At 34.4% G+C, this 20,457-nt stretch overlaps 1 protein-coding gene across 4 annotated transcripts; it reads left to right on the plus strand.

Moving 5' to 3' along the window:
- Nucleotides 1–163: 163 nt before the first annotated feature.
- Nucleotides 164–20,319, plus strand: LOC129793792 (eukaryotic translation initiation factor 4 gamma 3). Of its 4 annotated transcripts, none has more exons than XM_055834134.1 (15): nt 164–409; nt 1,143–1,649; nt 6,107–6,294; nt 6,373–6,612; nt 7,729–8,273; nt 8,348–8,589; nt 11,377–11,648; nt 11,719–12,144; nt 13,549–15,008; nt 16,630–17,204; nt 17,707–17,927; nt 18,029–18,172; nt 18,239–18,449; nt 18,667–18,768; nt 18,920–20,319. In XM_055834134.1, exons 2-15 carry the CDS (start codon nt 1,493–1,495, stop codon nt 18,991–18,993), a joined length of 4,857 nt encoding a protein of 1,618 aa, XP_055690109.1. In that variant the 5' UTR covers nt 164–409; nt 1,143–1,492; the 3' UTR covers nt 18,994–20,319. The 4 variants fall into 4 exon arrangements, with proteins under 4 accessions (XP_055690109.1, XP_055690112.1, XP_055690110.1 ...); XM_055834137.1 differs by having other exon boundaries at nt 183–325; XM_055834135.1 differs by having other exon boundaries at nt 191–378.
- Nucleotides 20,320–20,457: the final 138 nt, after the last annotated feature.

Below are 20,457 nucleotides of genomic sequence, written 5' to 3' on the forward strand. Positions count from 1 at the left end.
AAATTGATTTTTTAGCATTGTTTTCATCCCATTTTTTTAAATATAACTCGATGCGAAAATCAAGAAAAAAGAATCCAGGAAAAAGCGGAAAATGTGAATTTTCCCCGCAGATAAATTTTGATTTTTTGTAGTTCCAATGCTCACCACGGAAATGTCACGGGCGCTGAGGAGCCTTGCAATCCGCTAAATATTTTCGGTTTAATCTGCCGCCAAATATTTCGCGGCGTAGTTGGCGATCGTGGCATGTGTTTTCCGTATTTTCCCCGTTTTTCTCGTGCTTTTCGACATTTAGACGCGCTATAGACATTTGAGACTGCCTTTTGAGGTGACTTTGTGGAGGGTGATGCCTCAAGAAGTTCTCGGAAAAGTGCTCATGTGGTGCTGAAACGTCCAGAAGGCGGCCAATGAGGTTGCACCATCGTTACCTTTCATTTTTCCTCGCATTTCCACCCTACCTGGTGGCTCATGGGGGCTCCTGGTGCTCTTGTTGCTTCCTCTGGGGTACAGTTGGGGACTTCCGGTGGTTTGGGATGGGGTGCAGGGAGTGAAAAGGTTGGGGTAAAAGGGCCCTTCGGGCAATAAACGTGGCTCTTGCGATGGTGGCGCCGCCGTTGCGCGCGTGTCAGCTCCGGAAGGGACAGAGAGAGATTCTCTCCAATGCAATGGGGCACCTAATTGTCTCTCCTCACAAAAAATGGGGCTTATTTGCATCTTCCTGTGGGTTTGCTCGAGGACATTGTTGTGGAAGCTTTCGAATGGGGAATAAGGGATACCGTGGGGGTGCACGCAAACAAGTGGTTTTGAGTGGATGTGAGTGAGACAGCTAGAGGTTTGCAAGTCATTTTTTTTGCATTTGAAAGGAAATCTCTTCCTCGGAGATTTCTCTTTTGTTCCTTTGGAATTTTACTGGACTTCCGTGGGGCTGGTGGGAAGCCTACTAAGGAAGGGAGGGAGGGAGAGAGAGAGTAGCAAGAGCCCCCGTGTGTGTGATGGAAGCCCCAGGTGGTGGATTGCGCTCCCTGCTGGCATTGTGCAGAACCATCAATCTGTCACAAATCTCTTGTGGCTGTCTTCTGGGGCGGATGAGGGAAAATGACGAGAAAATGATTTAATTCTCTAACCCTCTGCGAAAAAACTCGCAGGAAGGACTGTTTTGATTTTTCAGTTAGATAATTTTTTTGAGTTCAAACTGCAACAATTTTTTTTGCTGCCAACACATCTCCTCCTGGCCCCCACATAGAGACAGTGTGCGTCCAGAGAAGTGCTCAACGTGTGGATAAGAAAGCAGGAAAAAAAGAGACACGAAAAGACTTTTCTTTTTTATTTAAGAAAAAAAATATTTTTTGAAAAATTTTGTTCAACGACGAAACGGGGGCCCCTTGAGGAAGATCTCGGGGTAGTTGTGCAAAGAAAAAGAACAGAAAAATTTACAAGTGAAGTTCCCCACACAGAGCAAGTGCCAAGTGCCAGTGTGCAGGGATTGGTTAGGAATATGATGAGCACCAATTCCCCCGGAAGTGGTGGAAATAGCACGAACAATAAGAATAAAATTCAACAGCAGCAGTACTCCTTCGTTGTCCAGCAAGCAAATCCACTTTCAACACAGAAAAACCCAATCGGAGCCACAACAACGTTTGGGATTATCTCAGGTGAGTCCTTGACGGATTTTTCTTTGTCTCCACTCCCATCTCCTGGGATGAGTCAGGAAGGTGGAGGAAGTGCTGGCTGACAGGGCTTTTTTTTTAGTAAGAAATGAGAGTCACAGAAGAAGTTACCTTGAAGTTTAGAAAGTCATTGCACCCCAAATTGACTTTATCACGATATAATCACAGAGTGGGGCAATTGATGTGTGTCCTCAAAGGATCCTTTTGGATTTTTTTAAGGGTTTCTCGCTAAAGCTTTGAAAGTTTTTCTTAATGTTGGGAATTTTGCAGAAAAATTGTTTGAAATTTTCAATAGGTATGTAAAATATTTCTGAAAATATAAAAGTTTTTTCGTTCTCTTGGAAATTACTAGAATTGGGGTAAAAAACTGTCAAGAACTACTAGAACTTGCTGAAATAACTGTCAAAAACTACTAGAATTTGAAAGAAATAGGATAATCTTGTTGAAATTGTTAAACCAAAACTACTTAAATGAAAGAAAAATGTTTTTCTTTGCTGAAAAATTGATTAAGAATTGCTAGAATAAAAGAGAAAGTTACTAGAATTGTATGAAAAGTAGTTAAAAGCGATTGAAATGATTGAATTCTCAGCTAATTTAAATTATTGAAATATTACGGTGTTCTTTTTTTTTGCTTAATAAGATAATTAGTGAAAGTCTTAAAGTAAGAAAGACTTTAGTAATAAAAGAATTCTTTTTAAAGGATTCTTTTCACTGAATTTGTATGAATAAAGAACTACTGGAAAGTTTAGCAAAGACACAGATAAATCTTGATCAGTGTCTTTATCGATTGAAAGCTTGATTTATTAATTGCAAGCATTTTCTATTGAATTTTAAGACCAACATTTGATTAATTTTTGGTAAAAGCTTAAAAATCTTGGACAATTCTAGATGATTTCTTGAAGAAATCTTGTTAAAAAAATCTATATCATTGTTTTAGAATTCTTGAAAAAATGTTGAAGAGTTCTTGTACAATCCTTAAGCAATTATTTCCTCTAATCTCTCTCGCTCTCTTGAGAATAATCTCTGAGCAAATTTGAACAAATTTAAAAGAATTGAAGAATGATTAATAAATGAAATGAATGAATTCTTGAAAAAGTTTTCAACAAATCTTAAAGAACTCTTAAAGAATTACTCAAATAAATCTGAAATAATTTTTAATCAAATAAAAATATAAAAAATCAACACATACAAACCACCTTGAATTGAATACTAAAATCTGCAAGATTTCTTGATTTTTTGAAAAATATTGGGCCTTATTTAGCGATCAAGAAACCTTTTAAATTCGCTTGAAATCTTGAAATTTCAGTACAAAATTCAATGATTTCAAGGGTTTCTTGGTCGCTGAATTAGGCTCATTACCTATTCTTTGTTATTTATTTTTTAAACTTTTTAAAACATTATTTTAAAGGATTTCTTCAAATTGAAAAAAATACATTAGAGCCTTCTAAAAATCTTTAAAAATTCTTAATCAATTCTTAATCAGTTCTTGACCAATTTGGTTTAAAAATAACAGAGTAAACATAACGTACCTATGTTGTTGTCCTGTTTAGAAGGAAGCACGTGTTTAGTACACACTGAACGGATTTTCCTTTGATTATTTTGACAAATAATGCTTCAAATGGGAAACGTACAGAAATGTCGCTTCGTTTCTTTAGAACATTTCTCACCACCCACCATCCCCTTTTATGCTTTTCTATGTTCTTCTTCAACACCATTCGTTACTCTCTCTCTCTCCCTCTCTCGCGCGCGAAGTCTCTCTCAACAACCCCCATTTTAACCCAAATGCACGTCCATTTGGCCACGCATGCGCTCAAGAGGTGCAAAAAAGGAAAAGAAGAAAAGAGAAAACTCACCCCGCAAGTGAATTTTTGCCCAAAAGTGTGTATGTGCAATTTTTGCATTAAATTTTTTGAGTTTTGAAGAAAGGAAAGAACAAAAAAAACTAATAAACTATCTAATATCTTTGTGTAGAAAAATTTCTTTTTAATTAACAACTAAAACAAAAAAACAAACTTGCTAAGAAGAAAGGAATTTGTGTGTTTTGTGAAGATTAATTTTTTTTTCGTGGATAAAAGATTAAAAACTAATACCATTTATATATTATAAGAAAAATAAAAGAAGAATCTCAGCAAAGATTAGGAAAGGAAGAAATAAAGAATTTATAGAAAAAAAGGGAAGAAGCTCCGAGAGACGAAGAGAAAGGAAAGGAAAGCGGAGCCTCTTGCAAACCACCAAATCGATTTGGTTGCTGGAGAAGAGTGTCTGCTGCTGCTGCTGTGTGAAAGTACATAGAAGAGAACGAAAGAGAGAGGGAGAGAGAGAGAGGAAGGGTGGAGGAAAGGAGAAAGAGAATGACAAGTGGTCATTGGGGGTTCGTCATTTAAACGCGGGGTTCTTCTCCTCCTTCTTGTGTTGTGTGTGGTAGTTGAGCCACCTTTTTTTCCGTAACGGGGGGAAAAGGCGCGTGGGGGCGCTGCCATGGTGTCACGTTTCGTTAATAATTATTCTTTGGGCATTGGGGCCGGTGGTGGGGGGCAGTCTAGTCACCATCATACACCCCAAATGCCCACGGCAACGATGGCACTCTCCCTGGGGCCATCAGATTCCAAGGCGTCCCACAAGTCGCACGACTTTCACATCATCAATTCCCAGGCCGTGTCACCCTCTGCTGGGCACTTCCGCATCGTGCATCCAAGTAAATTTTATAACAATTCTTTATGCTTTTTTTTTGGTGGCCTCTTCAAGGTCTCTTCAACGTGTAAATCGTGTACGATGAGTTATGTTTAAAAAAAAAAAAAAGGAAAATTAATTTATTTTTAAAGGTTTTTTCTTAAAAAATGAAATTAAAAAATTTTCTTTTTGAATTAATGAGAAGATTGAGAAGAGACGATAAAATTTTAAATTATTTGAATTTAATAAGACGTTTCGGAGGCTTTTGTGTTGTCTTCATCAGGTCCATACAATTTTTGTGAATAATTTTCAATTAAAGATTTAAGCGGTGTCCCTTTGTTTACAAATTAAAAAAAGAATTCTTCTGTTGTTCAAATCATACTGGTAACAACAATATTGTGAATAACTTAATTTTTTTAAATAAATAAGTAAAATTATAGAAAAAGAAAGGGGATATGGTAAAGATGAAATTGCAAACAAACATTTTCCAGCGACGCTACGACTAAACACAAAATTATTTAAAAGTTTTCTGTTTATCTATAATCTAAAACAACAACAGAATATGTAAAATTTATTAACTAATCTTAATTATTTTTACATTTAAAATTTAAAAACGGAAAATGAAAATTTATAGTTAGGTACAAAAAAAAAAAGAAATAAAAGTGCCTTAGAAAATACATCTAAAATCCTTTTGATAGATTTTTACTTCTAATTCTACTTTTTTTTAATCCAAAAGAAAGTGACAGAACACTAAATATCTCATATTGCGAAAGGTGTCTCAGCTAAAACAGTACTAAATTTTCAATCTCTGTTAAATCTGAAGACTCTTCGTCAAATTCTAAAAAAATTAATTTGATAATTGAAGAAAATGAGCAGATTTTAAACAGAATTTAAATAGAAATAAAAAAGAACTTAATGGGCATTAGAAAAAAACATTTAAAGATCTTTAAAGCTTTTTAGTCTTTTTTTCTGTCTTCGCTATAAATGTACTAAATTTTAGATCTGTCAAATTTGGTAGATCCTTTCTAAATTATTTGTAAAAGGAAGAACTATAAGCAGACATTTTCAATGGAATTTGAATAAAAATTAAACGAAAAGTTTATGATTTTTTATTCCAAAAATATATTACTTTTTTTTTTCTTTAGTTTTTAAATCTCTTTATTTAATTGCTGTATGCCCTGAGGAAGGACTAATGTAGTCCGAAATGTCGGCTTTTAATAAAATATAGTTAATTCAGCATCAGAGACCGGAAATCCGTTTTTTTTTAAGAAATTCTTTTAGTACTTTGTGTCTTTTCGATGCGGTCTAAATGTTTTAAAGGTCTAAAGTTTTAAAGAATAAGGATTTAAAATAGAATTTTCATTAGTTAATTAACACCTCATCTAATATTTTTTGTTTGATAAGGGCTTCTTTGTAAAGTTTATTTTTTATTAAATTTTAATAGAGCCAAGAAATCCTTAAAATCGTTAAAATTTCACGGATTACTTGGTAGCAGAATAGGGCCCAATAAAAGAGAATTCTTAGGTACTTAAAAAGTAGTCAAGAAATTCCCAAAAACTTTAGTAATTAAATGCTAATTTAATTCCTAATCCATCCCCAAGAGAAGGAAAAACCTTAAGGTAGACTACCTACCTACCTGCCTAGCTTAGTATTGGTTGGGAAGAGCGTCTAAATTACTTTTAAAAGATACTTATTTTACTTGCAAATTGCAAATGTATTTGTGACTCTAAAAATCATCTTTGGTTGTATTTTTCGCTTGTCCTCAACAAAAGGGGCGGATGGGTTCCATGCGCCACCAACTTCGGCAGCATTCACTGGACAGACGGTGCCTGGACAACAACAGGCTCAGCAGTCAGCGCCAAATACAATTAGAGCCATGAATCAGGCAACACCGACGCTGCCACAGCAGCAATCGTCTCAGCAATCGGAACTGCAGAAGATGCAGCCGCAGCAGACTCTGGTAAATTAACTTTTAATTCTTTTTCTTTTCTTTTTAAAGAAAAGAATTCTTTGACTGAAAATTCTTTAATTTTTGCAGCAACCACTGTCTTATGGACAGCAACAGCGACAGGGCGCTCAGCCGCCGGCCATTTATTCGCGCAACAATGGCTCCAATCCCGCCACAAATCGAACGAGGGCCCCCATGATGTCCTCCCCGATGTATGCATCGCCCCACATACCACAGCACCTCGTAATGGCGCAATATCCCACAATTCCGACCGCCTTCAATTCCCAACAGCGTCAGACACAGAATCAAATTTACCAGCAGCACAATCAGGTAAAAAATCTCTTTTATCGCTCTTCTTTCTCATGTCAAAAACTATTTATTTCCTTTTTGCACAGAGAGAAAGTTTTTGCAAAAAAAAATTTGCATTTTGATAACAAAGACTTTTTCACTGATAACACATTTTTGAGGCTTTTTGGTTGAGAAAATTTCGATAATATTTGCTCATGTGGAGAAAGATTAAACATTTCTCATGTTTAGTTTATTTGTTTGGGTGCATTCCATTGGCACTTTGAGGAAGGGAATTTGTTGTTGATTAAATTTGACGAAAAGGGGTTTAAATTGCAACTTAAAATGACTTTACAAACATCTTGTTAATGTTTATGTTTGAAAGGAATTTTGAGCTTTTTTTCAGAAGTTTTGTTGAATTTTTGAAGCTATTTTAGACAGTTTAGAGGTTTTTTTATATCGCAAAAATTTATTAATTTAACAATTCTTTCGGAATGAAAATGATTTTCTTCATAGAAGACTAATGTTTTCTCAAAGTAAAAAAGAAGAAGAATTAAATTAATGAGAAAATTGATGGAATAGGTATTCGACGCCATCTTGTGATTTTTTGATTTTTCCACACAACTGTCCTAAACCACAAAAGTAGTTTTTCTCAGGATCTATTGAATGGATTTTGATGGGGTAAAAAGCAAATGAAAGAGGAAGCATTAGCGGAGAATGTATCGGAACAGATTTTTGAATTTCAACTCAGAAGCTGAGAAAAGTCAATAAGACTATTTGTCTACTTTTCTCAGCTTCTGAGTCATAATTCAAAAATCTATTCCGGTACATTCTCCGCTAATGCTTCCTCTTTCATTTGCTTTTTACCCCATCAAAATCCATCCAGTAGATCCTGAGAAAAACCTACCTTTGTGTTTTGAGACAGTATCGTGGAGAATAGAATAGGTCTTTAAATATGGTCAACACCGGAAAACCACGTTTAAAAGGAATTCCAAGAAAAATAAAAATATTTAATTTCCCCAGCTCTAAAAAAAAGAATTCTCTACAAAAAAAAATTAAAAGAAATATTTTTTTATGGACATAATTTTTCTATTAATGAAAATTTTTTAAGAAAATGAATTTTCTCTTAAAGAAAATTTAATAAATTTTTTCTTTCAACAGGTGCAGTTCAATCAGGCGACCCACATACAGCCGCCTGGTTTCACGTACTACCCCAATATATTTTCGAATCCCCCATATATGCAGCAGCGCCCCAATGCAACGGCACCCATTGGCATAACGCAGGGTACGCCGACACTTGCACCGGCCTCCTCGCAACCGGGTATGACGCTCCCACCGACTGTGCTGCCGCCGTCCGCAATGGCGGCTGCAGCTGCTGTGGGGCCGCCAAGTAGTACGCCCAAGACGACGACGGCCAACCGGCGGCAGCATGCCCTGCAGATTATCGATCCGAACTCCGGGATGGATATTCTGGATGAATTTCTGCATACAAAGAGTTCATCGCGAACACAGAGTCCGGCCGCGGCGGTACAACCACCGGCAGAGGCGCCGCCCGAAGCTGTTGTTGTTGCTCCAGCACCGGAATATGGGGCCAACACGGTGGAATTGCAAGTGGGTGATATGGGGGCAATGACGCCCGTTGTGAGCGCCATCTCAGACGGGCCGGCGGTTGATATTACGCCAAAACAGACGCAAAATAAGAAAAAGTTAGTATTTCTCTTATTTTTCTTTTATTTGATTCTTTAATTAATTTTTAAAATTTGTTTTGTTTTTGTTAAAGAAAACCGGTGGAGATTGAAAAACCCCCACCACCGGTAAAGGGCGAACAAGCACCACCACCACCGCAGCAACAGCAGCAGCAGCAGCAGCAGCAAGTTAGTGAAGTACCAACACCAATTATTCCAACAACAGCAGCTGTGACGGTGGTTAGTAGTCCGATTATTGATACAACAACGACTACGACAACCGTCACGGAAACATCCATTATTCCAGATAATTCAGGGACCTGCATAAGCACATCCGGTGAGTTCTTTTATTATTCTTTATTTATTTCTTTGTCTTTGGAGTTTTTGTTGAAAAGATCATTTTTCTGAAGATTTAAAAAAAAAAAATAGTTTTGTGAAAAAATGGATTAAATGATTTTTAGTTTATCTGTTTATACGATTGCTATTGGAGGGTTAAACGGTATGAGATGGAAGGTTTAGAATTTTAAAGAAGGAATTAGGAGAAATCATAAATTAATTAAAGAAAAAAATAGTAAAAATAGAACAAAAAATAAAATAAAAGTAGAAAGAATCATTCTACTTGAATTATTAAATCAAGGACTGAAGAACGTTTAGAATATCTCCATTTCCTTTCTATTTTATTCCTATTCTATCTAATTAAAAAAAAAAGTTATTAAAAAAATCAAATTTTAAGAAAACATTCGTTCAATCCTGAACGTTTTCTTCAAAATCTTTTTTTCAAAATAAAATTTCTTTTTTTTTTATTAAAACATTGGGGTTGATTCTGTCAAAAATCTATCCTTTTATTTTTCTAAAAACTAGAAAGTTTTAAAATTTTGACAGTTTAAAATTTTGAATTGATCTATTGACGTGCTCTAGAAGAAAAAGAAAAGCTTTTTTTTTCAAAAAATTGTTCAGAAAGTTTCTAAAGAAATTTTAGTGAAGTTTTTTTTCTTTTATATCAGGAGAAATAAAAGGAACGAACTGTCAAAATCTTGCAAAATTTAGGTTCTATTCAGCCAGCAAGAAAGCCTTGAAATTATTGAAATTTCAGAAGAAATTCTAGAAATTTAGAATTAAACAGGACCGATTTCTTTTACAGAATACCAAAAATCTTGAAAATCTAAAACTTGTAAGAAAAGAACACATTGTTTTAACAGAATCGTCCCTCTTGCATTTTTTTCTCAATTTTTTAATAAATCGTTTAGGCTTAAAAAAAGAAAATTCAATAATAAACTTAATTTTTTTTTTAAATACACCCATAGAGCATTGATTTCAATTAAAAAATCGTTAGAAAATGAATGATTTAAATTGACAGATATGCAAATTAAATGTCAAATTTACATTCGGAAATGTCAAGTGTGGTGAATTTTTGACATGAGCTGTCATCTGGGAGAGTCAATTGTTTGTCTCTCTCACACTAAGTGATCTCTCAAATCATTCGCGTGCATGCGCAACACGATCAACTAGAGAGTGAGAGACATAACCCCCATGAGAAATGCGACCCATGTGATCATCAGGGGACATTTTAAGCTCTGTCTAAATGCTATATAGATATAGAGATGATCTGTCATCCACACACACACACACATGATCATTCAACTTATCATCGTTCTCATTCCCTTACGTAAACGATCCATTCATTTTGTTATCTCTGTCTCTCTCTGTGAAATTTTTGCACGAAATAACTTTGGCATTTTTTTCTGTCTTTGAAATATACATTTTTATATCCATTTTTGTGCAATATATATTTTCTCATAGCCACACCACCCCCGAATTTAATAAAAAAATAATTTTATAAGTTAAAAAATAATTCGCATTTCACTTTTGAAACGTTCAACGCACGAAAGATCTTCTTTTTTTTCTGCTCAAATACTCTTTTACTTTACTTTATTGGAAGTAAAATGTGCTCGTGGTGTTGCCCCCTAAATCTGTGATCTCTTGTAGTGTCGTCTTCCCGGCAAGATAGTCTCTTATCCCCTTTTACAGTGTTTTTTTTTTCTTATTAAATTTATTTATTTATACAAAAAAAAGAAGAATTTGGATTTAGAAGGGAAAATCTCTTTGAGTTCTTTTCCTGGGCTAAATGTTGTGTGATAAAATGTGTAGGAGGATAGTGAATGTGGTGTGGAGGAACTAAAAAAAAACGGGGGGTTAAGATTAGGGGGATTTTAAGCCGGATTGTGGTGAAGTAGTGACACGGTGTGTGTATGCGTGCGGGAAGGAAAAGAAGAAAAAGAACCCACGTGGAGGTAGAAGGAAAAAACGGGGTTGAAGTTGACCTCTAATGTGCGTGAGTGATGTGACCCGAACGGGGTGAAATCTCAGCAAAAAAAATAACAATCTAGTCATCATTTGCCAAAATACTTTTAAAAGGAACGTTTTGCAAAAAAAGGAATTTAGATAATACTCAAAAATAAAAAAAAAAATCTCATCGGCAGCATGTCAGCCAAGGAGATTGTGAAAAAAATTGGTGAGAAAGGTCTCCCCTTCCCGAATAAAATGAAACTGATAGTTGAGAGATAAAAAAAAACGTCTTGTAGTTGAATGAAAAGTAAAAGAAAAAAAAATATGCAAATCTCATGAAAAAAATGAGCAAGAGGTGGAAGTTTGAAGGTTGATCGGTATATGGCGAGAAAGTGAATGGGAGGCGGCTTTTGGACATTTATCTGACATTTTTGACCCACAAATGGACACAACGACAGACGCACACATGTACAGCAAAACCGGGGAAAAATCCACGAAAAAAAATGTCTCAAAGTCTTTGCAAAGAAATTATGAAGAAAAAGAATTTTTTGTGGTAAAAAAAAATTGAGAAATTTGGGTGTGGTCTGAGAGTATTTTGGACACAGAGACGTGAAAAAAAGTCTTGAAAACTGGGAAAAAATGAATTTTTTAAAAGAATTTCTATCAAAAGGAAACTCATGTCTGACATCCAATGAGCTTCTTATAAGAAAAAGTTGGGTTAACTGTTAAAGTACAGGAATACCATTCAAAAGTCTTGGGTTCAAATCTCACTCAAAAAAAATTTTTTCTCACTTTTTTCTTCATTTTTAATTGAAATTTAAATTGTTTTTTGTTACAGTATCAGTGAGCAATGATCAAGTGAGTGCTAATGCAAATATAAGCAACAATAATGTGGTGGCTGTTGAGGCGCAAGAATGTGAAAGTACCCAAACTGAGGAAGTAGGAGCTATTATTAATAATAATAGTGAAGCACCTCCATCGGTGGTGGAGGAAACGAATGTCCAGAATAATAATGAGGCCATTCGTGAACCCGAGGTGGCGGACACGAATGAAAATGTGACGCCACAATCAACTGATGAGACTGACGAAGTGGCGGCACCCATTGAGGAGGTAAAAACAAACTAAATTTTCCCAATAAAATCTCAACTCTTTCTCATTCATTTTTGTTACTCTTTCTTAGACTATTATTCCTCCTGCAAATGTAAAGGTGGCTGTGAGTGATGAAATCCCCGAAAAGGTAACTGCTGCAGCAGCTGCAGAAGTGCCCGAGGAGAAGCCAGCTGCAGCGGAAAAGGCAGCAGCAACTCTCATAAATTACGATGAGGGTCAATGGAGTCCGGCAAATCCGGATGGACGTAAATACTACACTGTGGAGCAATTGAGGAAACTCTCAGAGGATCCACGTTCAAAGATAAAGCCAGACGTGAAATTTGAGCCAATTCTCAAGAAGGCCCGCGGTGAGCAGGGACTCAACTACGGGGGTCAAATGGTGGAGCGTAAACTGCCAGCTGGACGTGGTGGTGATTCCAATCTCTTGCCACGTTTTGCACAGAATCTAATGCAAGGGAGCCCAGGTGGGAATCAACTCACAGGCGGCTACAAGAGGGTGAGTAGACTCTTTTTCTTTTATTTTCATTCTTTATCATTTTCTTTGATATTTTTTTTTGATTATTTTACGTGATTTTCTTGAATTTTTGGGGAGTTTAAGATCTTGTTTAGTTGAAAGAAGGGACTATAGAAATAAACAAATTGAAGGAACATAAAATGTTTCGTTATAAATAAAAGTTTTATAATTACTTTTAAAGAATAAAATTTCATCAGTTAAAACAAAAGAATTTAATCGATTAAAAGAAACGGATTTGATAAGTTAAAAGGATGATTTTTTATCAGTTAAAAATGTAGGAATAAATCACTTGAAAGAAGAGAAAAAAGAGAGTTAAAAGAATTGAATTTAATTACTTAAAAGAATGGAAAAAGTTAACGTAAAATAACTTACTTCCTTTACACAAAAAATAGAATTTTATCCGTTAAAAAAATTAAATTAAATCAGTTAAAAACTTTTTTTTTAAATAAATAATTTAAAAAATTAGTTATTAATGAAAGTAAATCAGCCAGAGAAAATGTAATTGTTTAGAAAAGAAGAAATTATTTAGATATAAGAGAAATTAATCAGTTAAAAATAAAAAGAAATTAATTATTTAAAATGAAAGAGTCAGTTAAAATAATCAAAAGTAAATCAGTTTAAAAAAAAATAAAAATTTATCAGCGAAAATAATGAAAGTTAATCAACCAATAAAAGTATATTTAGCTTGTTAAAAGAACAGTATTTAACAGAATTTATTCAGTTAAAAGAACTACAAGTTTAAAGAGAAATAAATCAGTTAAAAAATAGAAGTTAATCAGTTAAAAGAGAGATTAATCAGTAAAAAAAATTGAAATTAATCAGTTAAATTATTCCAAATTTAATCAGTTAAAAGATGAGAAATTAGTTAGTTAAAAAAGTGAAATTAATTAGCAAGAATAGCTAAATTTAATCAGCCAAATGGACTGAATTTAATCACTTAAAATAGGTACCAGAAATTAATTGAATTTAATCAGTTAAAAAAACAGAAGCTTAAAGAGAAATAAATTAATTAAAAAAAGAAAAATTAGTCAGCTAAAATTACAAAAATTAGTCAATTATATTGCCATTAAGTTATCAGTTAAAAAAAAGAGAAATAAGTCAGTTAAAAAAAAGAAATTAAATGAATTTAATCAGTTAAAAAAAAAGAATTTAATCAGTTAAAAAAACAGAAGTTTAAAGAGAAATAAATTAGTTTAAAAAAAAAGAAAAATTAGTCAGCTAAAAATAGTCAGTTAAAAAAGAGAAATTAAACGAATTTAATCAGTTAAAGAAAAGAATTTAATCAGTTAAAAAAAACATTTGTTTTCTCATTGATAAATTCCTTAAAATTAATAAAATTCTTTTTTTTCTCTACTCGCGAACAAATAAAAAATCAATAAAAATTAGGTGAGTCAACAGGGCAATAAATCTTCCGGAGCATCGGGCGGTGGATCGTCTCAGGGGAAGAATCCACAAAATAGTGGTATGATCCGTGTTTCGTTGTCCCTCCGTGAGGATGTGAAGTTGAATGAGACGGAAAATGCATGGCGTCCGAGTCATATGAAGGCCTCTGAGAGTTCATCCGAAGAGGATCGCATTACAGAGGAGCTGTACAAGAATTTCCGTTGTATCCTCAATAAGCTAACCCCGGAGAAGTTTAATGTACTCGTGGGGCAGGTTAAAGCACTCAAAATTGACACGAGTGAACGCCTAAATGGGTGCATTGAGTTGATTTTCGAGAAGGCCGTTAGTGAACCAAATTTCTCCGTGGCTTATGCGCAACTTTGTAAGCAAATTTCAACGATTAGTGTGTCGGAGCCACAACCACCGCCGGAGAATGGTGCCGATGGGGCAACAAAGCCACCACCGCAGTCACATGAGCAGTATATGTTCCGGAAAACATTGCTGAATCGGTGTCAGACGGAATTTCAGACAATTAGTGCACAAACAGATGCTCAGAAGGTACGAACAAAGCGCCTTGAGGAATTCAAAGATGACCCAGAGAAGCATGAGGAGTACAAATTCCTCGTGGAGGAGGAAGAGCGGAAGTTAAGGTGGCGTGCCCTGGGGACGGTACGTTTTATCGGGGAATTGTTCAAGAGTGACATGCTTACGTCAAATATAATGAATAATTGTATTGCAATACTCATGAATAATCGACACGAGGATTCCCTTGAGTGCCTGTGTAAGCTTCTCACGACAATTGGGCAGCGTCTGGATCAGAATATGCTCGTGGATTACTTTGTCAAGTTGCAGGAGATTGTGGATAATAGGAAGCAGCATAAGATTAGTAGTCGTGTGCGTTTTATGATTCAGGATTTGATTGATTTGAAGAAGAATAAGTGGGTACCGCGGCGTCCCGACCTCAAGCCCAAGACTATTGTGCAGATACAGAAGGAGGCTGAGGCGGAGTACAATAATCAAGCCATTGGCGGCGGCGGTGGTGGAGGCGGCGGCGGCGGTGGGGGAGGCGGTGGCAGTGGTGGAGGCTACCGTGAACAGGTGCGCGATCAACGTGATAGGCACAATCGTGGCGGAGGCGGAGGCGGTGGATCTGGGGGGTACAACAAGTCCAGCAGTCATGGAAGTGGAAGTGGTGGGAAGTCAAATGATGATGGGTGGACGATGCAGAATACAAAGAGTAACCGAAGTACGGCGGTTGATACGAAGAAACTCACCGTCAAGGCGACAAATATTGATCAGAATACACCACTTGGAACGGCACAGATGTACAAGTGGCAACCGCAGTCAACAAACATGTACCAAGCACTCAGTGACATGGATACCTCACGCCCAGATAGTGGTGCAAATGCCAACAAAGGCAAAGGATTCGGTGGTTTCGGCAAGGGGTCAACTGAACGTGAAAGGTGAGTCAAATTAATATTTTTTCTTTGAATTTTTTATTAAGAAAATTGACTTTTAAAAAGATTCTTTAAGGATTTTGAGTAGTTAAGAAGTTTTTGTAAAGCTTTTGAGGATTTTTGTGCATAAAATGTAAATTTCAATTCAAATTCGCGCCATTGGCAACATGTTTCTTGTATTTGCCTGTTTCATTGAGAGAAACATTTAATTTTGATCATGTTTCATGGAATTAAACGAGAAATATCTTATTTTATTGACCCTTTCACGTCAATTGAATAATTGGATTAAACACTGTGAGAGCTAAACGTAAAGTTATATTTTTAAACTTAAATTTATTTTCCAGAATTTAACCTTTTCGCATTCGAGTGAAACATGCAATTTCCATTTAATCTTAACGTAATTTCCAACTTGAAAATAAAATGTTTCACATTTGAATCAGGGTATGATCCAATTAAAAAAAACCGAGTGAAACATTGAAACATTAATTGATCTCGACGTCACAATATTTATTTTTTTAGATGTTCCCAGAGGAAATTTTTCATTCAAAAAGCCTTACTTGACATCTTGAATGAGAATGAAAAGTAATTTAATTATTTTACTAAACTTGAGAAAATGTAATATTTCAAGTTTGTTTCAATGTATTACTCAAGAGAAGCAAAATGGTTAATTTTTTTTTTAATTTTTAATTTAGAAATATTTAAAATTTTTCAGAAGAAGCTTAAAAAGAAACGTTTTAAATGAAAAATTCGCGTAAAAGTATTTAGGCTAATATGTTTTAGTTAAATTATGAACACTTTCGCTACCGCATGAAACATAAAAGAAACATTGAAACATTCATTTATTAGGTTTATAAGCAAAACCTGTTCTTTGACGTCTTCTGTACAAAAAAAAAGAACCAGCAAAACCGACAAAAAAAACGTATTTTCAAATTTGAAAAAAAAAATTATTAACCCTTTAACGTCCAACGTGAAACATAAAAACATGCACTCTTTTATCCCGATTTTTATTCTATGAATTTTTTAGAGGACTTTTATAAAATGTTTCACGTTTGGGTCAGCGTATGACCCAAAAAACGTTAAAGGGTTAATTTTATATTCAGAAACAATACATACATAAAAGTGATAAAAGAAGACATAAAAGGGTTAATTTTGAATAATGTTTAAATAGATTTCTTTTTTTTTCTATAAGGAATTTGCAGAATTTATGTGTTTTTTGTAATAGAATCCAATTCAGATTATGTCAAGATGGTTTCTCTTACGTTTCTCCTGTGTTGCAACAAACCCGAATAACCCTTTCGGATCCATTTGAATAAATAAGAAACTTCTTCTTTCTTCAAGAGTTTTTAAAAGAAATTTATCAGGAGAAATGTCATCTGCGTGATATTTATGCATTTCTCACTCTGAAAAACAATTAAATTCGTGAAAATAAAATATTTCTCGTTTGTGTCTAACGTACAGACGGAAAAACGTGAAAGGGTTAACCCTATCTACAATATTTACAATTACTTGAAACACTATTTAATGAAACTTTAAAAAAATGAAGTTTTCAAATGAATTTTTTTTAAAGTAAATTAAAGATAATGAAAAAAGAATGAAAATTGATAAAAAAAAATAAATTCTGAAACAGATACGAAGGACGTGGTTCGCAGCATAAATCCTCAAGGGAAAATTCCTCAACACGTAGTGCTGCATCGAGGAGTTTACAGGCACCAGCTCGTCCACAGGGTCCAAGTAGGTTACCCTATGCCTCAATGGCGAGTACGTCGCAGGGTGGTGTTGGTGGGGCAAGTAGGTCAATTGAGAAGATTGTTCCGGAGAAATTGCCCCAGCGTGAACCACCGCCGCCGCCGCAGCTGTCGGAGGAGGAGCTGAAGGAGCTCGGTGAGAAGATTCGTCGTCGATGGATGGAGATGATTATGGAGGTGGTGGAGGGGTACACAAATGTGGAGCAGTGTACGGAATTCATTGAGAAGGTCCCAGAGGAGCATCACTATCTGGGTATACGGGAAATTTATGATCATATATTGGAGCAGAAGAGCAAACAACGTGAGGCAGCGGGTGAAATTTTCGCTCATGCCATCCGGAATGCCAGATCAATCTCCCTTGAGGCCTATTTGCATGGGCTACGGCTACATATGGAGAATGTTGAGGAGTTGGTCATTGATGTGCCAAAGATTTGGGAGTCAATTCCGGAATATTTGGGTAAGTTAGAAAATTACTTTTTGCTATCTTAGGTGCGAGGCCATCTTGTGATTTTCTGACTTTTTCACAGAACTACCCTAAAAGACAAAGGTAGGTTTTTTTCAGGATCTACTGAATGGATTTTAATGGGGTAAAAAGCAAATGAAAGAGGAAGCATAAGCGGAGAATGTACCGGAATAGATTTTTGAATTTCAACTCAGAAGCTGAGAAAAGTAGAAAAATATTCTTATTGACTTTTCTCAGCTTCTGAGTTGAAATTTAAAGATCTATTCCGGTACATTCTCCGTTAATGCTTCCTCTTTCATTCGCTTTTTACCCCATCAAAATCCATCCAGTAGATCCTGAGAAAAACCCATCTTTGTGTTTTGAGATAGTATCGTGGTGAATAGAATAGGTCTTTAAATATGGCCAACATCAAAAAACCAAGTTTAAGAGAATCCTCTGAAGAAAAAATAAGTTTTTGATTGATTAATGAGTTTTTTTTGTCTCCCTCCTTCATCAGGTCCAATGATCTTTGCCAAAGTAATCACCCTGCAGACACTGGCAAAGGTATCGGAGAATCTGATACAAGCCAATATGGGTGGGCAACTCTTGGCGCATATGCTTAGGTACTTTGTCTCCAAACGCGGACCCGGTGCCGCTGTGGAATTGTGGGAGAAGAGTCAGGTTAAATGGACTGATTTCATGCAATCTTCCAAAGTAGATGAATTTATAGCGAAAAACGTAAGTTTTTTATTTTAATAAATTTTTTCTCATTTTTTTTTCTTTTGAAATTTATTTTATTTTTCTTTCTTTTTTTCTTGGCTTTTTATTCTTTGTGACAGAACTTTAATTTCCTTGTTAATAAGGATTTCTCCACATACCAATCAACGAGTTCGAACAATACCTCACTCGATGGTGTTCAGGAGCGTCTAAAGGAATTAATTACAACCAATGCGTCCTCTGACACAATCTTCGAATGGATCTCGGTAAGAGAAAAACTTAAAAAATTTAAGAAAATTCGTAAAATGATTTTTTTTAATTGATTTTTTCAGGCAAATGTTGGTACGATTGATAAGAACTTTATTCGTATCCTGACGACTGTTGTCATTGAATCGTGCCTCTATCCAAATTACAAAATTAATGCACCACTCCTTGAGACACAATGTGGGCTACTCACCAAGTATATTGAGAATAAGGAGGAGTTTGAGATGCAATGTCTCTATGCCATTCAGAAACTCATCTTTAAGCTTGAACATCCATCCGGTGAGTTGATTTTTCTTCTTTTTTATTTATTTTCTTTTGATTTATTTGTCATTTGTGGGGATTTTTTGGGGTATTGGCTCATTATTGACTGAATTTTGAATCAATTTTGTCTCAATTAAGTGTCAATCAAATATAGATCAATTATTGATCAATTATTGCTCAATTTTTGACGACGAAATGTTAATAAATCTCCTTTTTTTTCAATTCTTTTTTAAAGGACTCATGAGTAATATCTTCGGTACATTGTATGATTTGGAAGTTCTATCCACTGATTCCTTCAAGAACTGGCTGAATTCGACAGAAGAACCCGAGGGAAAAGGTAAGTCACACAAAATTTATATTTTTTTTAGAGAATGAAAACTTTTCTCCGGAAGAGTTTTTATTTTCTTAAAAAAAAGTTTCTATTCCCCCAAAAAATCCTTTCTAATGAGAGAATTTTCTTTTGTTTGAAAAAAAAAAACAAATTAAAGGTGTTGCTGTGAAGTCTCTGCATTCATTCTTCACCAACTTATTTATTAATGACGGCTCTGATGAGAATGAATGAAACGGTGGTACGTGGAGATCATCTACTGTGAGAGACTCTCCAATATATTATTGATATAAATATAAAAATATATATTAAACATGAGAAAAAAAAACACACAGAAAAGATTGATAAATAAAAGAAAGAAAAAATATTTAAGTCTTAGATTTAAGGATAAAAAAATAGAGATGAAAAAAAAAAACGGAGAAATAGTAAAGTGAAATATTTTTTTGTAATTGAATAAATAAAGAAAAAAAAAATTGTTGAATAACAGTCCATCAAAAAAAAATGCAGACATATTGTAAATAGTCTCTAGGAAAAACACATAAAGTAAAGAAAAAAAATGATAGGAAAAGTTGAGAGAGAGAAAAATGTAAAAAAAATAGCACAACATTTCGTGGAAAAAAAAAGAAAGAAATTGCGAATGAGACGGATTCTGTTTCTTTTTCTATCGTTTTTCGTTTGTTTTTTTTTTTTAAATGTTGCATTAAAGAATAATCATCAAAACCGGATGTTTAGTGAATGTCTTAACTATAATTTAATAAATTTATTTTTTGCGAGCAAAAAAAGGTGAGAAAAAATACTGCTGAGAAGAGAAATATAAAGATTAAAAAATTAATAATTAATAGGGAATATATTAAAAACAAAAAAAACTAAAAGATGACGCATGAGAGAGGATTATTTAACACAGAAAACCACACACGATAGAGAAAAAAATAAATAACAAAATATATTTGAATTATTAAGATGAGAAAAGTGAGAGAACATGAAAGCTATATAAATTGTATAAATTTTTGCTATTGTAAGTTTTTTTTCTTTTCCGGAGAAGAGAAATTTTGTTGCCGTTAAAAGATTATCTTTTTTTTTATTAATTTAGAAGAGAAAAATGAGAAAAAATCACGTAAAATAAACCCCAAACTACGCGCCTGTTTTCACCCCTCATGCCCACACCCTGCCCTTTGTCCTCATCACCCCCCTCCTGACGTTTCTTTCGTATAACCTTCTCATTTTGATTGTGCGCGTTTTATATTTACGAAACAAAAAAAAACAACATGAAAATATTAAGAAATAAAAAGTAAAAAAAAATATTATTAAAAGAAAAGAAAATACTTTGTGTTGCGCTAACACAAAAAATACCACATCTCTTAAGGAAGAAGAAGACGAAGAGGTAAATCTTTGAATTAGTGGAGGTAAATAGATGATTATAAATTTAAATAAAGAAGAAAAAGAAAACAAGAAGAAAATGAAAAGATGAAACGATTATAAGGTTGAAATATTATTAAACTATATCTCTTTTGTATATAATAAAAAAAATAATAAAAAAGGAAAAGAAACCGCAAAAGAAAATCTTTTTTTTAGCATTTTATTTTCTTAGGGATTCTGCGTGCTGAAAATTAGTTTCATTTAAAGGATAATTCGTATATTTCAAAGTTGAAAAAATCTCTCGAAGATTCCAAATTTCTATCTCAAATAGTTTTCTTAATT

The sequence above is a fragment of the Lutzomyia longipalpis genome, chromosome 3, assembly GCF_024334085.1.
Source record: "Lutzomyia longipalpis isolate SR_M1_2022 chromosome 3, ASM2433408v1".
In the NCBI taxonomy this organism is placed as follows: domain Eukaryota; kingdom Metazoa; phylum Arthropoda; class Insecta; order Diptera; family Psychodidae; genus Lutzomyia; species Lutzomyia longipalpis.

Bases quoted from the DNA above. Each gene is read 5' to 3' on its own strand.
- LOC129793792 (XM_055834133.1), top strand. From the start codon at position 4,143: ATGGTGTCACGTTTCGTTAATAATTATTCTTTGGGCATTGGGGCCGGT. The intron at 4,360-6,106 runs GTAAATTTTATA...CCTCAACAAAAG, and splicing joins CTTCCGCATCGTGCATCCAA to GGGCGGATGGGTTCCATGCG. The intron at 18,450-18,666 runs GTGAGTTGATTT...TCTTTTTTAAAG, and splicing joins TAAGCTTGAACATCCATCCG to GACTCATGAGTAATATCTTC.